At 40.0% G+C, this 14,116-nt stretch overlaps 1 protein-coding gene across 2 annotated transcripts; it reads right to left on the bottom strand.

Annotated features, from left to right (window-relative positions):
- Window positions 1–476: 476 nt before the first annotated feature.
- On the bottom strand, window positions 477–12,558 carry LOC112249967 (NACHT, LRR and PYD domains-containing protein 3). 2 transcript variants are annotated; one of them, XM_024419735.2, is made up of 15 exons: window positions 12,282–12,558; window positions 11,577–11,633; window positions 11,212–11,394; window positions 11,031–11,060; window positions 9,041–10,790; window positions 8,561–8,734; window positions 8,235–8,408; window positions 6,986–7,159; window positions 6,729–6,902; window positions 6,367–6,546; window positions 6,007–6,180; window positions 4,361–4,534; window positions 4,094–4,267; window positions 3,265–3,438; window positions 477–970 (listed from the first exon to the last, which is right to left on the bottom strand). In XM_024419735.2, the coding sequence occupies exons 2-15, from the start codon at window positions 11,587–11,589 to the stop codon at window positions 937–939; spliced, it is 3,582 nt and encodes a 1,193-aa protein (XP_024275503.1). In that variant the 5' UTR covers window positions 11,590–11,633; window positions 12,282–12,558; the 3' UTR covers window positions 477–936. The 2 variants fall into 2 exon arrangements, with proteins under 2 accessions (XP_024275503.1, XP_024275504.1); XM_024419736.2 differs by lacking the exon at window positions 12,282–12,558 and having other exon boundaries at window positions 11,212–11,377.
- Between the last annotated feature and the right edge of the window lie 1,558 nt (window positions 12,559–14,116).

Raw genomic sequence — 14,116 nt, 5'->3', positions numbered from 1 at the left:
CCCAGGAGGCTGTAATAGCAGCAAATGGGGGACCAACTCCATATTAACTCTCATGATTTTGGAGTAAGATGTTCGACGAGCAGGTGTCCACATATGTCAAATGAGGTACTGGCAAATTACAGTATGAAGGAAATATGCTTTGAAATCTGTCAATTTTCCACTTGATCACTTCCCTTTACTGGAATGACCGGTATAAACTAGCCCATACCTCCCCCAATTCAATGCTATTATATTTGTGGGATGTAGTGAACAAGTTCACACTTCAGGAGAAAGGAGATTTGGGATGCATCCCAGTTTGCGACAGGTAGCCTAGCAGCTAGAGCATTGGGCCAGTAACCGAAAGGTGGCTGGTTCAAATATTATGGGTGTCTGTCCTGTTATAGCACCAATAATTACCAGCTAATAGGGTAAAACATTTTATATCCTGTGTTTGATGACAGATGTAAAATAATAATTCCACAATTGACAAAGGCAAATTACAATCTGTTAATGCTTCTTTATTGAAATATTGATTGAACATGAATAACTGGAAAACAAATAATAACAACATACCATAGTGGTGTGCCTGAATCCCATTCCCAGCCTCTAGACTCATAGCATACATTGAAAAATGAACAGCTGTAGAAAAAAATCACCCACATAATAAAATATCTACATGGAAAAATGCATCCGCTCAGTACACTGCGCCTTTGGATGAAGGCAGTCATTCATTATGTCATAAAACATCTACAGATCTGTACAAACATCTACAAATATTTATCAGTACAAATATATATCTGCTCTGTACATTGTGTTTTTGGTTGCAGGCAGTCATTCTTTATGTCATAAAACATCTACAGATATGTACAAATATCTACAAATATTTATCAGTACAAATATATATCTGCTCTGTACATTGTGTTTTTGGATACAGAATTCATCCATTATGTCCTTCGATCATTTCTCTCTCCCCACAGGATAAGGCCATGCACTGTTGATAGATTGATAAACATAAACATAGACAATCATTCAGGTCAAAGATACAGATACCCATATTTGATTAATGTCCCAAAAGAATGCAACTATTGATCAACATTAATATCGAAATATCTGGGTTAAAATACAGTGCCTTGCGAAAGTATTCGGCCCCCTTGAACTTTGCGACCTTTTGCCACATTTCAGGCTTCAAACATAAAGATATAAAACTGTATTTTTTTGTGAAGAATCAACAACAAGTGGGACACAATCATGAAGTGGAATGACATTTATTGAAATATTTCAAACATTTTTAACAAATCAAAAACTGAAAAATTGGGTGTGCCAAAATTATTCAGCCTCCCCATACATTGAAAAATGAACTTTGTAGCGCCAACATAATAAAATTTGCATGGAAAAATTACAGCTGTACACTCGCTTGGGGAAGGCAGTCTGTCATGTTTAAAACATTGAGAGACTGAATTTTTTTCCCCATTCCTCCTTGCAAAAACAGCTGAGCTCAGTGAGGTTGGATGGAGAGCTTTTTGTCATAAAACAGCAGTTTTCAGTTCTTTCCACAGATTCTCGATTATTCAGGTCTGTACATTTGACTTGGCCATTCTAACATCCTTATGTTTATTTTTGAACCATTCCATTGTAGATTTTGCAATCATTATGTTTTGGATCATTGTCTTGTTGGAAGACAAATCTGTCCCAGTCTCAGGTCGAAATTTTGCAGACTCCATCAGGTTTTCTTCCAGAATGGTCCTGTATTTGGCTCCATCCATCTTCCCATCAATTTTAACCATCTACCCTGTCCCTGCTGAAGAAAAGCAGGCCCAATCCATGATGCTGCCACCACCATGTTTGACAGTGGGGATGGTGGTTCAGGGTGATGAGCTGTGTTGCTTTTACGCCAAACATAAACTTTTTTGCATTGTTGCCAAAAAGTTCAATTTTGGTTTCATCTGACCAGAGCACCTTCTTCCACATGTTTGGACCTGTGTCTGACCCAGGTGGCTGGGCAAAGTTTAAACAACACTTTATGGATATCTTTAAGAAATGGCTTTCCCCCTTCTTGCCACTCTTCCATAAAGGCCAGATTTGTGCAATATCCAGAAGAGTACTGATTGTTGTCCTATGGACAGAGTCTAAACCCACCTCAGTTTGTAGATCTCTGCAGTTCATCCAGAGTGATCATGGGCCTCTTGGCTCATCTCTGATCAGTCTTTTTGTATGAGGAAAGTTTAGAGGGACGGCCAGGTCTTGGTAGATTTGCCAGTGGTCTGATACTCCTTCCATTTCAATATTATCGCTTGCACAGTGCTCCTTGGGATGTTTAAAGCTTGGGAAATCTTTTGTATCCAAATCCAGACTTTAAACTTCTTCAGAAAACAGTATGGAGGGAGCTGCCTGGTGTGTTCAGCTTGTTCTTCATGATGCTCTCTGCGCTTTTAACGGACCTCTGAGACTATCACAGTGCAGGTGCATTCATACGGAGACTGATTACACACAGGTGGATTGTATTTATCATCATTAGTCATTTAGGTCAACATTGGATCATTCAGAGATCCTCACTGAACTTCTGGAGAGAGTTTGCTGCACTGAAAGTAAAGGGGCTGAATAATTTTGCACGCCCAATTTTTCAGTTTTTGATTTGTTAAAAAAGTTTGAAATATCCAATAAATGTCGTTCCACTTCATGATTGTGTCCCACTTGTTGTTGATTCTTCACAAAAAAATACAGTTTATATCATTATGTTTGAAGCCTGAAATGTGGCAAAAGGTCGCAAAGTTCAAGGGGGCTGAATACTTTCGCAAGGCACTGTAACTATGTTTGAAATCTTTCAAATACTTTGTGTTTGATGTTACCTGCCAATAGTGCCAGGTGGGAAGGGTTTGCACTCGACTATTCTATTGGTTCTATTGATAAATTAAAGTACAAATCAAGCCCAGCTAATGTATTTAAAATTACTTCAAAATAGTATTTGAACTCAGATCTGATATAGATTTTCTGGACCCAGTTTTTCCAAAAACATTTAATCCAGATCAAAATAATCCTGTGTTGTATTAAATTCTGATCCCCCTCCAGATGTGATCCCTTTTTTATTTTGGGATGTCGTACTAAGACAAAATGAAAAATCCCATTCTATGCTACAAAAATATGTTATATAACATTAAGTCTAAATATTGTCTTCCTGTGTGTTTCCAAAATCGAATGGGGAAACCAGATTGAGACAGCACAGGATCATTGTGATCTGGATTAAATGTTTTTGAAAAACTGGGACCTGAACATTTCAAAAGCACTAACCTCAGTGTCTCCAGTTTAAAGGTTGGGTCCTCCATTACAGCAGAGAGCAGTCTCAATCCAGAGTACCCAGGGTTATTGTTGTCTAGATTAATTTCTCTCAGGTGTGACGGGTTGGACAACAGAGCTGAAGCCAGAGAAGAACATCCCCCATCTGTGACTCTACAGCGTGACATTCTGCAGAGAAAGTGAGAGAGGGAGGAGGGAGAAAACATGAAAACACTGTCTGTAAACCCTAGTTACATTGCTCAGATAAGCAGACTCAAAACAGCAATTCTGTAATCAAGTATTATTACGTAAAGGCATGTTAATTGACTTGACAGCAAGAGATGAATAGTACATGTGCAATAGAATAGAATGTACTGTATGTGTGTTCTCACCACCAGAGGGAGAAAAGGCTGAGATAAAACACCCAGGTTTCCTCACACACACATTGTGTGTTAGTGTTATGTGCACACGCTTGTGTATCTTACAGATGTTGCCTTCATTAGGGTCGCGGTAAATTCCAGGCAACTCAGAAAGTAAACCAAATCCCAAATGTTCCTAATTGAAAAACATTGCGAGAAAAGTATGATAGACATTCCTATGTACTTCCTGAATTGACCTCAACCCTGGCCTACACCGAACCCATCTCAGAAATCAGTGTGATTGAATGTGACTGAATAACCTCTGATTGAATGTCTCAGCCTAACATTATCTTCCAAAGTGTAGTCATTCTGATGTACTGTTTTTGTTGTGGTGCTAATTTATGTGATTCAAGTCAATGATACCATAGAATTGGAATTGGCCATAGTCTGAGGGTATATGTTAATTATATTTCTATGGAGCTTACCGGAGTGTCTTCACTTTACAGTGAGGACTCCCCAATCCAACACAGAGCAGTTCCACTCCTGAATTCTTCAGCTCGTTGCCACTCAGATCCAGCTCTCTCAGACTACAGCCTTTTGAGCTGAGAGCTGAGGCCAGGGCACCACAACATCTCGCAGTGAGATTGCAGTCCTTCAAGCTGAAGGAAATACCATTTTTGATTGGAATGTGTTAAAATTGCTTTATAGTTAAAATAACATACACCTTGTAATATAATGGTCACAATACGTACTGCAATGTCTCCAGATTACAATGTAGATTCTCCAGTGCAGCAGAGAGCAGGTTTACTCCTGAATCTCCTAGACTATTCCGACTCATGTCCAGCTCTCTCAGGAATGAGGGATTTGTCTTGAGTGCTGAAGACAAGAAGAAAATCCCATTCGCTGTGACACCACAATCTGACAACCTACAGAGAGAAGCATAAGACATATTTATCAATGCATCATAATCATCCAATAAGTAGTAGTGTATCATTTGTAGATTCAATACGATCATCCAATATACTGTACATTGCAATTTGTTGATTAATATATACATTGTTAAATAATATGAATCATCTGTCACCTTCAAGATTGTCTAACTTCTCCATTATCTAACTCAAGTTTAATCAATCAAAATGATTAACTTTGTGATACTTCATTTTAGGACACGTACACTACATGACCAAAAGTATATGGAAACCTGCTCGTTGAACATCTAATTTCAAATTCATGGGCATTAATATGGAGTTGGTCCCTCATTTCCTGCTACAACAGTCTCCACTCTTCTGGGAAGGCTTTCCATTAGATGTTGGAACATAGCTGCGGGGACTACTTGCTTCCATTCAGCCACAAGAGCATTAGTGAGGTCGGGCATTGATGTTGGTCGATTAGGCCTGGCTTGCATTCAGCGTTCCAATTCATCTCAAAGGTGTTCGATACGGTTGAGGTCAAGGCTCTGCGCAAGCCAGTCAAGTTCTTTCACACCAACCTCAACAAACCATTTCTGTATGGACCTCACTTTGTGCACGGGGTCACTGTCATGCTGAAACAGGAAAGGGCCTTCCCCAAACTTTTGCCACAAAGTTGGAAGCACAGAATCATATAGAATGTCATTGTAAGCTGTAGCATTATGAGGGCCCTAGCCCAACCATGAAAAAACGGCCCCAGACCATTATTCCTCCTCCACCAAACTTTACCGTTGACACTATGCTTTGGAGCAGATAGTGTTTCTCCTGGCATCTGCCAAACCCTGATTTGTCCATCGGACTTCCAGATGGTGGAGCGTGATTCATCACTCCAGAGAATGCATTTCCATTAGGCCAGAGTCCAATGCCGGTGAGCTTTACACCACTCCAGCAGAGGCTTGGCATTGCGCATGGTGATCTTAAGCTTGTGTGCGGCTGCTCAGCCGTGTAAACCCATTTCATGAAGCTTCCGACTAACAGTTATTGTGCTGCAGTTGCTTCCAGACGCCGTTTGGGACTTGGTAGTGAGTGTTGCAACTGAGGAAAAACTATTTTTACATGCTAAGTACTTCAGCGGACTCGTTCTGTGAGCTTGTGTGGCCTACTTATTCGCGGCTGATCCGTTGTTGCTCCTAGACGTTGCCACTTCACAATAACAGCACTTACAGTTGACTGGAGCAGCTCTAGCAGGGCAGAAATTTGACGAATTGACTTGTCAGAAAGGTGGCATCCTATGACGGTGCAAGTCATTGAGCGCTTCAGTAAGGCTATTCTACCGCCAATGTTTGTCTACGGAGATTGCATGGCTGTATGCTCGATTTTACACACCTGTCAGCAACAGGTGTGGCTGAAATAGCCTAATCCACTTATTTAAATGGGTGTCCACATACACTATATATACAAAAGTATCATGTATAATTTAGCTCTCTTACCTCAGTGTTGCCAGATTACAGTAGGTATTCCCCAGTCCAACAGAGAACAGCTTCACCCCCACATCGTGGAGTTTGTTTTTCCCCAGGTCTAGCTCTCTCAAACTTGAAGTGCTGGAGCTGAGAGCTGAAGCCAGCGCTTCACAGCATTTCTCAGTGAGGTTGCAATCATTAAACCTAGGGAGATATAGAACAGATCCTTTATTGTTTATTTGACCAAACCTCACAACACACACACCCAGAAGGGTGGAAACAGAACAGCGTCAGCCGCAGAGCAGTGCTGCCGAACCAAATACAGTCTGCCGGTTCAGTCCCGACTTATTGCCCTGCTTAAACCAACCACCATGAGGACACAGTCTTTACCTCAGTGTTTCCAGTGTACAGCGTTTATCCTCCAGTACAGAAGAGAGGAGTTTTACTCCTAAGTTACCAGGTTGGTTCTCACTTAGGTCCAGCTCTCTCAGGGGTGATGGTCTTGGCCTCAGGGCTAAAGCCATAGCCAGAGCAGCACAGCCTTCCACTGTGAATGTGCATTTTTTAAGCCTTTGGAGAGAAGTGAACATTTTTTAAGATTGGTAACATGAGGTGCATATTATTTCATATGCATTGTTATATAGTCTAGTTAATGTAAAATATGACCATAGTGTTGAATTGAAAATATCAATCACATAAAATATTATCTATGAAAACATTTCTCAAAGTGCTCAAAATAATGAGTTGTTTACAACAGTTTCTCAAGTTTGCACTGTGGATTCTTCAAAACAACTGTCAGCCGTTCTAATTCTGAGTCTCCTAAGTTATTCCCGCTCAGGTCCAGCTCTCTCAGGTGAAAGGGGTTTGACGTCACAGCTGAAGCCAGAGAAGCACAGCCTTCTTCTGTGATACTACAGTTTGACAGCCTACAGAAAGAAGGAATAACGCTGTCACTCTTCACTCAGAAATATGGGATACTGTGTAAAGAAAAGACTATTCAATTTTTCACCTCAGCGTCTCAAGTTTACAGTGTGTATCCACCAGTACTGCAGAGAGCTTCTCCACTCCTGAGCCTCCAGGGCCATTCCTGCTTAGATCCAGCTCTCTCAGGTGTGAGGGGTTCGACGTCAGGGCTGAAGCCAGAGATGAACAGCCTTCTTCTGAGACTCCACAGCCTGACATCCTGTGATGTTAGTTAATGTAAAAACATTCAACTCTTTGCCTCAAAAGATTATTCACATTTAGAAAATATTCAGTGTCATTGTGAATAGAAGGAAAGCATTGTAGTTTTACAAAAATCATTCATCTTAATGTTAATTATGGAACATTTGGCTCGAAATGGGTCACCTAAATGGCCAGAAAGGGGCAAACATAGCCACAACCATGAGCAAAAGCATATGTTAGCTAAGGCTGTGATGATACCAGTATCACAATATTTCTTCTATGGCAAAAATTTAAACATGAAGCAGACCAAACTGTCTGGTCCTTTAAAAACCTGCTGAATAGCTTGGAAAATAAATAAATTTGACTCTGGATGACAACATAATGTGGTTTGTTTCCAACAATTAGGGCTGCTTTCCTAAAGAAGTTACATCTGCTTTGCATTTTGTTTCCTTGCCACGATACTGTCGTAATACTGGTATCATCCCGGCCCTAATGCTAGCCTATAACTGGTTTCATGAGTTTAAAGAAATCAATGATTGTTATATATGTTTATATGAACCACACAGGCAACACTCATGCCATAATTTGAGGAAAACAATTAGCAAGTAAACTTCAGATTTGATGAGGTAAAAATTCCCGGTTTACTTTAAGTGAATTCTGCTGCTTGTGTTTAGACAGGTGCATGCTGAACATGCCTTAATCCTTTATTAAGGTGTACTATAGAAGGTGTACTGTCCTTAATGTTGCACATCAAATGGTCTTCTGTTTGTTTTCTCCACATGACAGAGAAGCATGTCTGTTCTACATGTCATATATCTATTTGGACTTTCTGAATACATTTGTATCAAATTAGTCAAATTTACTACAAAACACACAATGTTGAATGTGTGACAGTCTAAAAAGCATATTGACTTTCAAATTTCTGTTAATGTCTCCATAAGGACGGGAAAGTAATGGTAACGTGGTAAAAAGGTGAAACTAAGCTAGGATTCTTACTCAGGTGTGCCTTCGCCGGGTCAATGAGAATCTACCTCCACAGTTATCTTTTTCTAATGCAATTGTTTTTGATTAATTCCACTGATCAGAATACTCACCTCAGTTTCTGCAGTTTACATTGTGGATCTTTGAGTACAGTAGAGAGCATTTTTACACCGGTGTCACCTAGGTTATTTCCACTCAGGTCCAGTTCTCTTGGGTGTGATGGGTTTAACCTCAGTGCTAAAGCCAGAGAAGCACAGCCTTCCTCTGTGATATTACACTGAGACAGTCTGAAGAGAGACATTCTACAATTAAATGGCATACACTTACTATAGGGATGTGCACTAAATGGTAGTACAAATCAAATCACAACTCATTGTTGGCCGTAAATACAGTTATCTAGCATTTAAAATCTAATTTCACGCTCAGAAGATTGTCTTACTTCAGTGTATCTAGTTTATTGAGTGGATTCCCCAGTCCAGCACAGAGTGTTTTCACTCCTGAGTCCTGCAGGTCATTGTTTCCTAGGTCCAGATGTCTCAGACTAGAGAACTTCGAGCTGAGAGCTGAGGCCAGTGCTTCACAGCATCTCCAGGTAAGTTTACATCCATTGAGTCTGGGAAAATATATTGTCAAATGTAATGAGTTATTAGACGACATCTTCTGTCTCCAAAACTTCCTTCACAGAGCGAAAAATACTGCACAAATGAACCATGGCATTTTAAAGAGACAGGACACATTGTTGTCCTATCCTAAACAAATTTAGAATGGGTAACATGGTGGTTACTTATAGAAATTAATTATCTTCACTTGAATAGATCAGTAGTATGATTTTGTCTAGGGACTACGAAATTCAATTACCATGAAGTAATAGAATATTGATTTGCTAACTTTCAGTACATCGATTTGACCAAATACTCACAGAGCGGTTCTAGAAGCTTTGACCACTGGCAGCAGCCTCAGAAGACACTCATCCGATCTGATGTATTTCTTCAGGTCAAACACTTCCAGCTCGTCCGTGGAAGTCAGCAACACAAAGACCAGAGCGGACCACTGTGCAGATGAGAGTCTGGCAAACAAGGAACTTCCAGACCTTATGTAGCTTTGGATTTCCTCCTGTAAGGAATGGTCATTCAGCTCATTCAGACAGTGGAACAGATTGATGCAACACTCTGGAGAGGGGTTTTCCTTGATCTTCATCTTAATATACATGGCTGTTTTCTCATTGGTCTGTGAGCTGCCTGTTTTTTCTATCAGTAAACCTTGTAAGATATCTTGATTGCTCTTCAGCGAGAGGCCGAGAAGGAAGCGGAGGAAAAGGTCTAGGTGCCCATTCTCACTTTGAACGGCCTTATCTACTGCACTTAAGTAGATGTCTTTGCCTTTGGCGCAGTGTTGTTCTTCTAGCATTGGATTTTCATTGCTGGTTTTGAATGAGATGAAAACATACACAGCAGCAAGAAACTCCTGGATGCTCAGATGCACAAATTGGTACGTCTTGCTCTCGTACAGTCCAAACTCTGTATTGAACATCTCTGAACAAACCCTTGAAAAAATGGACCCCTCTCTGACATCAATGCCACACTCTGTCAGATCCTCTTCAAAGAAGGTCCGATGGTCTTTTTCCAGTTGCTGATAGGCCAGTTTTCCCAGTGACATGATGCTAGCTTTATACCAGAGTGGATCTCGCTCATTTTCTCCAGGGTACTTTCGTTTCCTTAGCATTCTCTGGATGTTCAGGAAGTGCGTGTACATTTGGGTCAGGGTTTTGGGGATCTCTCCACTTTCCATTTTGTTCATTCTCTCCAGGACAGTGGCTAAAATCCAGCAGAACAAAGGTATGTGACACATGATGTAGAGGCTCCGTATTGACTTAATGTGTTTGATGATTCTGTTGGCCAGTTTCTGATCACTGAATCTCCTTCTGAAAAACTCTTCCTTCTGTGGGTCATTGAACCCTCGTACCTCTGTCACTCTGTCAACAAACTCAGGGGGGATGCGATTGGCTGCGGCTGATTGGGAGGTTATCCAGATGCGAGCAGATGGGAGCAGATTCCCCTTGATGAGGTTAGTCAGCAGCACATGCAATGAAGTTGACTCTGTGATGTCAGTCAAGATCTTGTTGTTCTGGAAGTCTAGAGGAAGTCGACACTCATCTAGACCATCGAAGATAAATAACACTTTGTGTTCATTGTTGTTGAGGATTCCTGCTTCTTTTGTCTGAAGAAAAGGATGAAGAATGTCCATCAAACTTTTATTCTCCCTCATCAAATTTAGATCCCGAAAAAGAAGTGGAAAGATGAATTTTATATCCTGATTTGCTTTTCCTTCAACCCAGTCCAAAACAAACTTTTGCAAAGAGACCGACTTTCCAATGCCAGCGATTCCTTTTGTCAGCACAGTTCTGATCGGTTTTTCTTTCCCAACTATGGATCTGAAGATGTCATTGGATAGGATTGGAGTTTCTTGTAAAGCTGTTTTTTCAAATGGTCTTACCTCATGCTCATTATTGACCTCTCCACTTTCCCCCTCTGTTATATAAACCGCTGTGTAGATGTCATTAAGCAGTTTGGAGTTTCCATGCTGAGCTAAACCCTCCTGAATAGTACTGATCTTACTGTTAATCTTCAGATAGTCTTTTAGTTTTTGATGGCGGTCTTCAACATGTATATCTGAAAGAAACAAAATGACAGAAAAATACATCAAAACATGAAGATGATAGATTTGATTGTTAACAGAAATCTATGCTCAGTAGCTTGTGTGTGCCCTTTCATTCAAAGGGCTGTGACATCCACCACAAATATATAAAGATTCACACTTAGTGTCAGATTTGCATGTAAAGTTCAAAGTAATTACTGTATTAAAAAAAAAAAAAAAACATTACTCAGATGGTCTGTAGAGGGTGTTATTACCTTCAGAATTAGGAAAAGTATCTTCATCATCTGGAACGAGAAAAAGCGAGAGAGAGAGAGAGAGAGGCAAAGGGAGAGAGCGACAAAAAGATCTGGGATGTGTGTAAAATTTCCCAACACCAGATAGTAAGTTGTACTTTATGTATTCAATTTAATGAGTCAGAAGTTTGAGGTAACTTACCACCACCCTTCGAGCCCACACTGATGTAATAATTAATGTCTCTTATTTGGCTGCCAGAGATTGTGGGTGAGATGACATTGCTGCCATCCTGAGCGGTGTTGGTGGACTGGAAAGAAGTTCCTTGTGTAGGTATGGAGAGATCTGGCCTCTTCGTAGGGCCAGCCTCCTTAAAAAAAAAACGTTCTGAGAGAGAGGAGTCAGACAGGGAAAATAGAGAGATGCATCTATATATAGGAGCAAAACAAATTCCAGACTTGTTTCCATTTTAACCAGTCCTGTCCTCTGTATAACACAACGTTTATTTAACTAGTAGCTTATTCTACAGTTATGGCCTGTATAAGGGTTGAACAATTCTGGTTAATTACCTTTGGAATCCATAGATACAATCTCAGCTGGGCTGGAATGGACAGACAGGGACTAACCTGGAATACAGAGAAAAAGCAAGAAAGAGATGTAACTATTTTGGCTATTAGCTTGGGTGCACATTAATTTAATGTTCCAAATGCAGGTTGACGTTTATGCTTAGCCAACACTTCAAGATGGCGGACTGAACAGAACTATGTAGACCACCTCATGATAAAAACGAAATATTCAATATCGGTAAATTAGACTAAATATTAGCGCTACACAATCTGGTGGGTAATAACCTTCAATCTGGATAACAACACAAAACAAATCATGAGACTAGAGAAATACATCGACAAAATATTACAAAAACAAGCAACACCCAAACATAACCGAGAGTAAAAGGGGAACATATTTCAAAACGAAAACGTGACTCTTCTACAGACGATTTAATATTTTCACCACCGTGAATGGTAAAGATCGAAATATCAATAAATGACAAACTGCGCATACTTGAACTAGTCAGTAAGGATATAAAAGAGTTGAAGGCAAGTCTCAAGATGAGTGACGAAACAGCTGCGACATTGGAGAAAGACAAACAAGCTAACAGGGACAGTCAATAAGATTAAAACTGAAGTTAATGAACTTAAAATGGAGAACATCGTTCTGAGAGAAGCCTTACTTGACATACAGACTAGATCCATGAGAGAAAAACTGGTACTTACAGACCGAAGTAATGAAAGTTTCAGGTTGGATATTCGTCTGTAGTTTTCCTTGCGTCCACCAACAGCAGTTAGGGATGTCAACAAAGTGACAAATCAACATTCACATTTCAATAGCTCTTTAATCATTACTCCTAAAACGTTCAAAACTGGTTGTAGCTAACCCGATGGCATAGACACACATTGCACATACTTTTTTTTGTCTATTTACATCTTGCACTATTTTAAATTATGTATTTACATTTTTGAATATCAATTGGTCATGTGACCTACTGACTTCAAAACAAGGTTCAGAATTCTTCTCAGTGGGCCTACACATTGCACACCAATGGTGTCCATTTTCATCTCTCGATTTTACAAACTTTAAAATGTCAATAGCTCCTTGGTCATGTGACCTACTGACTTCAAACAAGGTTCAGAATGTCCACTCATTGGGCCTACACATAAGACATATTTTTCCAACATCATGACACTTATTTGGAGTCTGTGGCTCAAGTGGTTTGAAAGCGCGAATATCCTTTGATTATACCATTTTAAACTGTCTTTACCACAGTTACAGGTATCCAAGAGAAAGAAGAAGTTCCTGAATGTGTAGTTAGAGAGTTACTCCTTACAGCGCTTCAGATCCCACGCGAAGCTATCGACAAAATCGAACTCGAACGTGGTACACTGCTTCGGACAGATATACAACCTTGTATATGATGAATCACTATAATTGTTTGCTAAAATAATAATTGCTTGCCATAATGTAATTTTGATAATGGCGAGACTGGTGAGAGGTAAAAATCATTTGCATAAACTGCCTACATTACTACAAATATGAATAGCTAATTATGGAAAATAAGATAAACATGAATTTTTAAATATATATATATATATATATATATTATATATAATACAAATCGAGGTGAGGGCGATTGTTAGTTGAGAATTATCTGTTAATTGAACGATTAGAATATTCTGCCCTGAAACATATAATTGTATGGAATTGATTAGAATGTATAAAATCATAATCAATAAATGTGTAGTCCTAGTCAGAATTAGGGTAAAACAATGTCTTTATGGTATTTTAAACAGAGACTGTCTGAGCTTGGTGACGACCTGACTAGCGATTTGGGAGAGAACGGGGAGTAGTCTCAAGGACAAGGTCACTCATGCTGGGTAGTGAGACAGTGTGTGCCTAGTAGGACATTGTGTGCGTCTGTTTGTGTGTATATGTGTGCATATGGTTGTGTGAATGTGTGGGCGTGAGAAGTCAGTATAAAATGAATTGTTTTGTATTCTTGACTTTAGAATGTTCCCGTGAATAAACCTTTTTGACTATTTTAGCTGGGCCTCCGTCTGTTTCATTCGACCAGGATCTTACAAGTTCTGGTTTGCAGTCTGAGTAATACAGTGCCTTGCGAAAGTATTCGGCCCCCTTGAACTTTGCGACCTTTTGCCACATTTCAGGCTTCAAACATAAAGATATAAAACTGTATTTTTTTGTGAAGAATCAACAACAAGTGGGACACAATCATGAAGTGGAACGACATTTATTGGATATTTCAAACTTTTTTAACAAATCAAAAACTGAAAAAGATGACGGTCAATCACCCTCAGTCTGGGGCTCCCTGCAACATCTCACCTCGTGGGGCATCAATGATCATGAGGAAGTACACGGCAGGACCTGGTCAATGACCTGAAGAGAGCTGGGACCACAGTCTCAAAGAAAACCATTAGTAACACACTACACTGTCATGGATTAAAATCCTGTAGGGCACGCAAGGTCCCCCTGCTCAAGCCAGCGCATGTCCAGGCCCGTCTGAAGTGTGCCAATGACCATCTGGATGATCCAG

Source organism: Oncorhynchus tshawytscha, linkage group LG05, assembly GCF_018296145.1.
Source record: "Oncorhynchus tshawytscha isolate Ot180627B linkage group LG05, Otsh_v2.0, whole genome shotgun sequence".
NCBI lineage: Eukaryota > Metazoa > Chordata > Actinopteri > Salmoniformes > Salmonidae > Oncorhynchus > Oncorhynchus tshawytscha.
Note: the sequence above shows the minus strand (reverse complement) of the source record. Positions and strands in the feature narration are given on the sequence as shown.

Bases quoted from the DNA above. Each gene is read 5' to 3' on its own strand.
- LOC112249967 (XM_024419735.2), bottom strand. The intron at 4,268-4,360 runs GTACGTATTGTG...TATTTCCTTCAG, and splicing joins TGTAATCTGGAGACATTGCA to CTTGAAGGACTGCAATCTCA. The intron at 3,439-4,093 runs GTAAGCTCCATA...CTTTCTCTGCAG, and splicing joins TGTAAAGTGAAGACACTCCG to AATGTCACGCTGTAGAGTCA.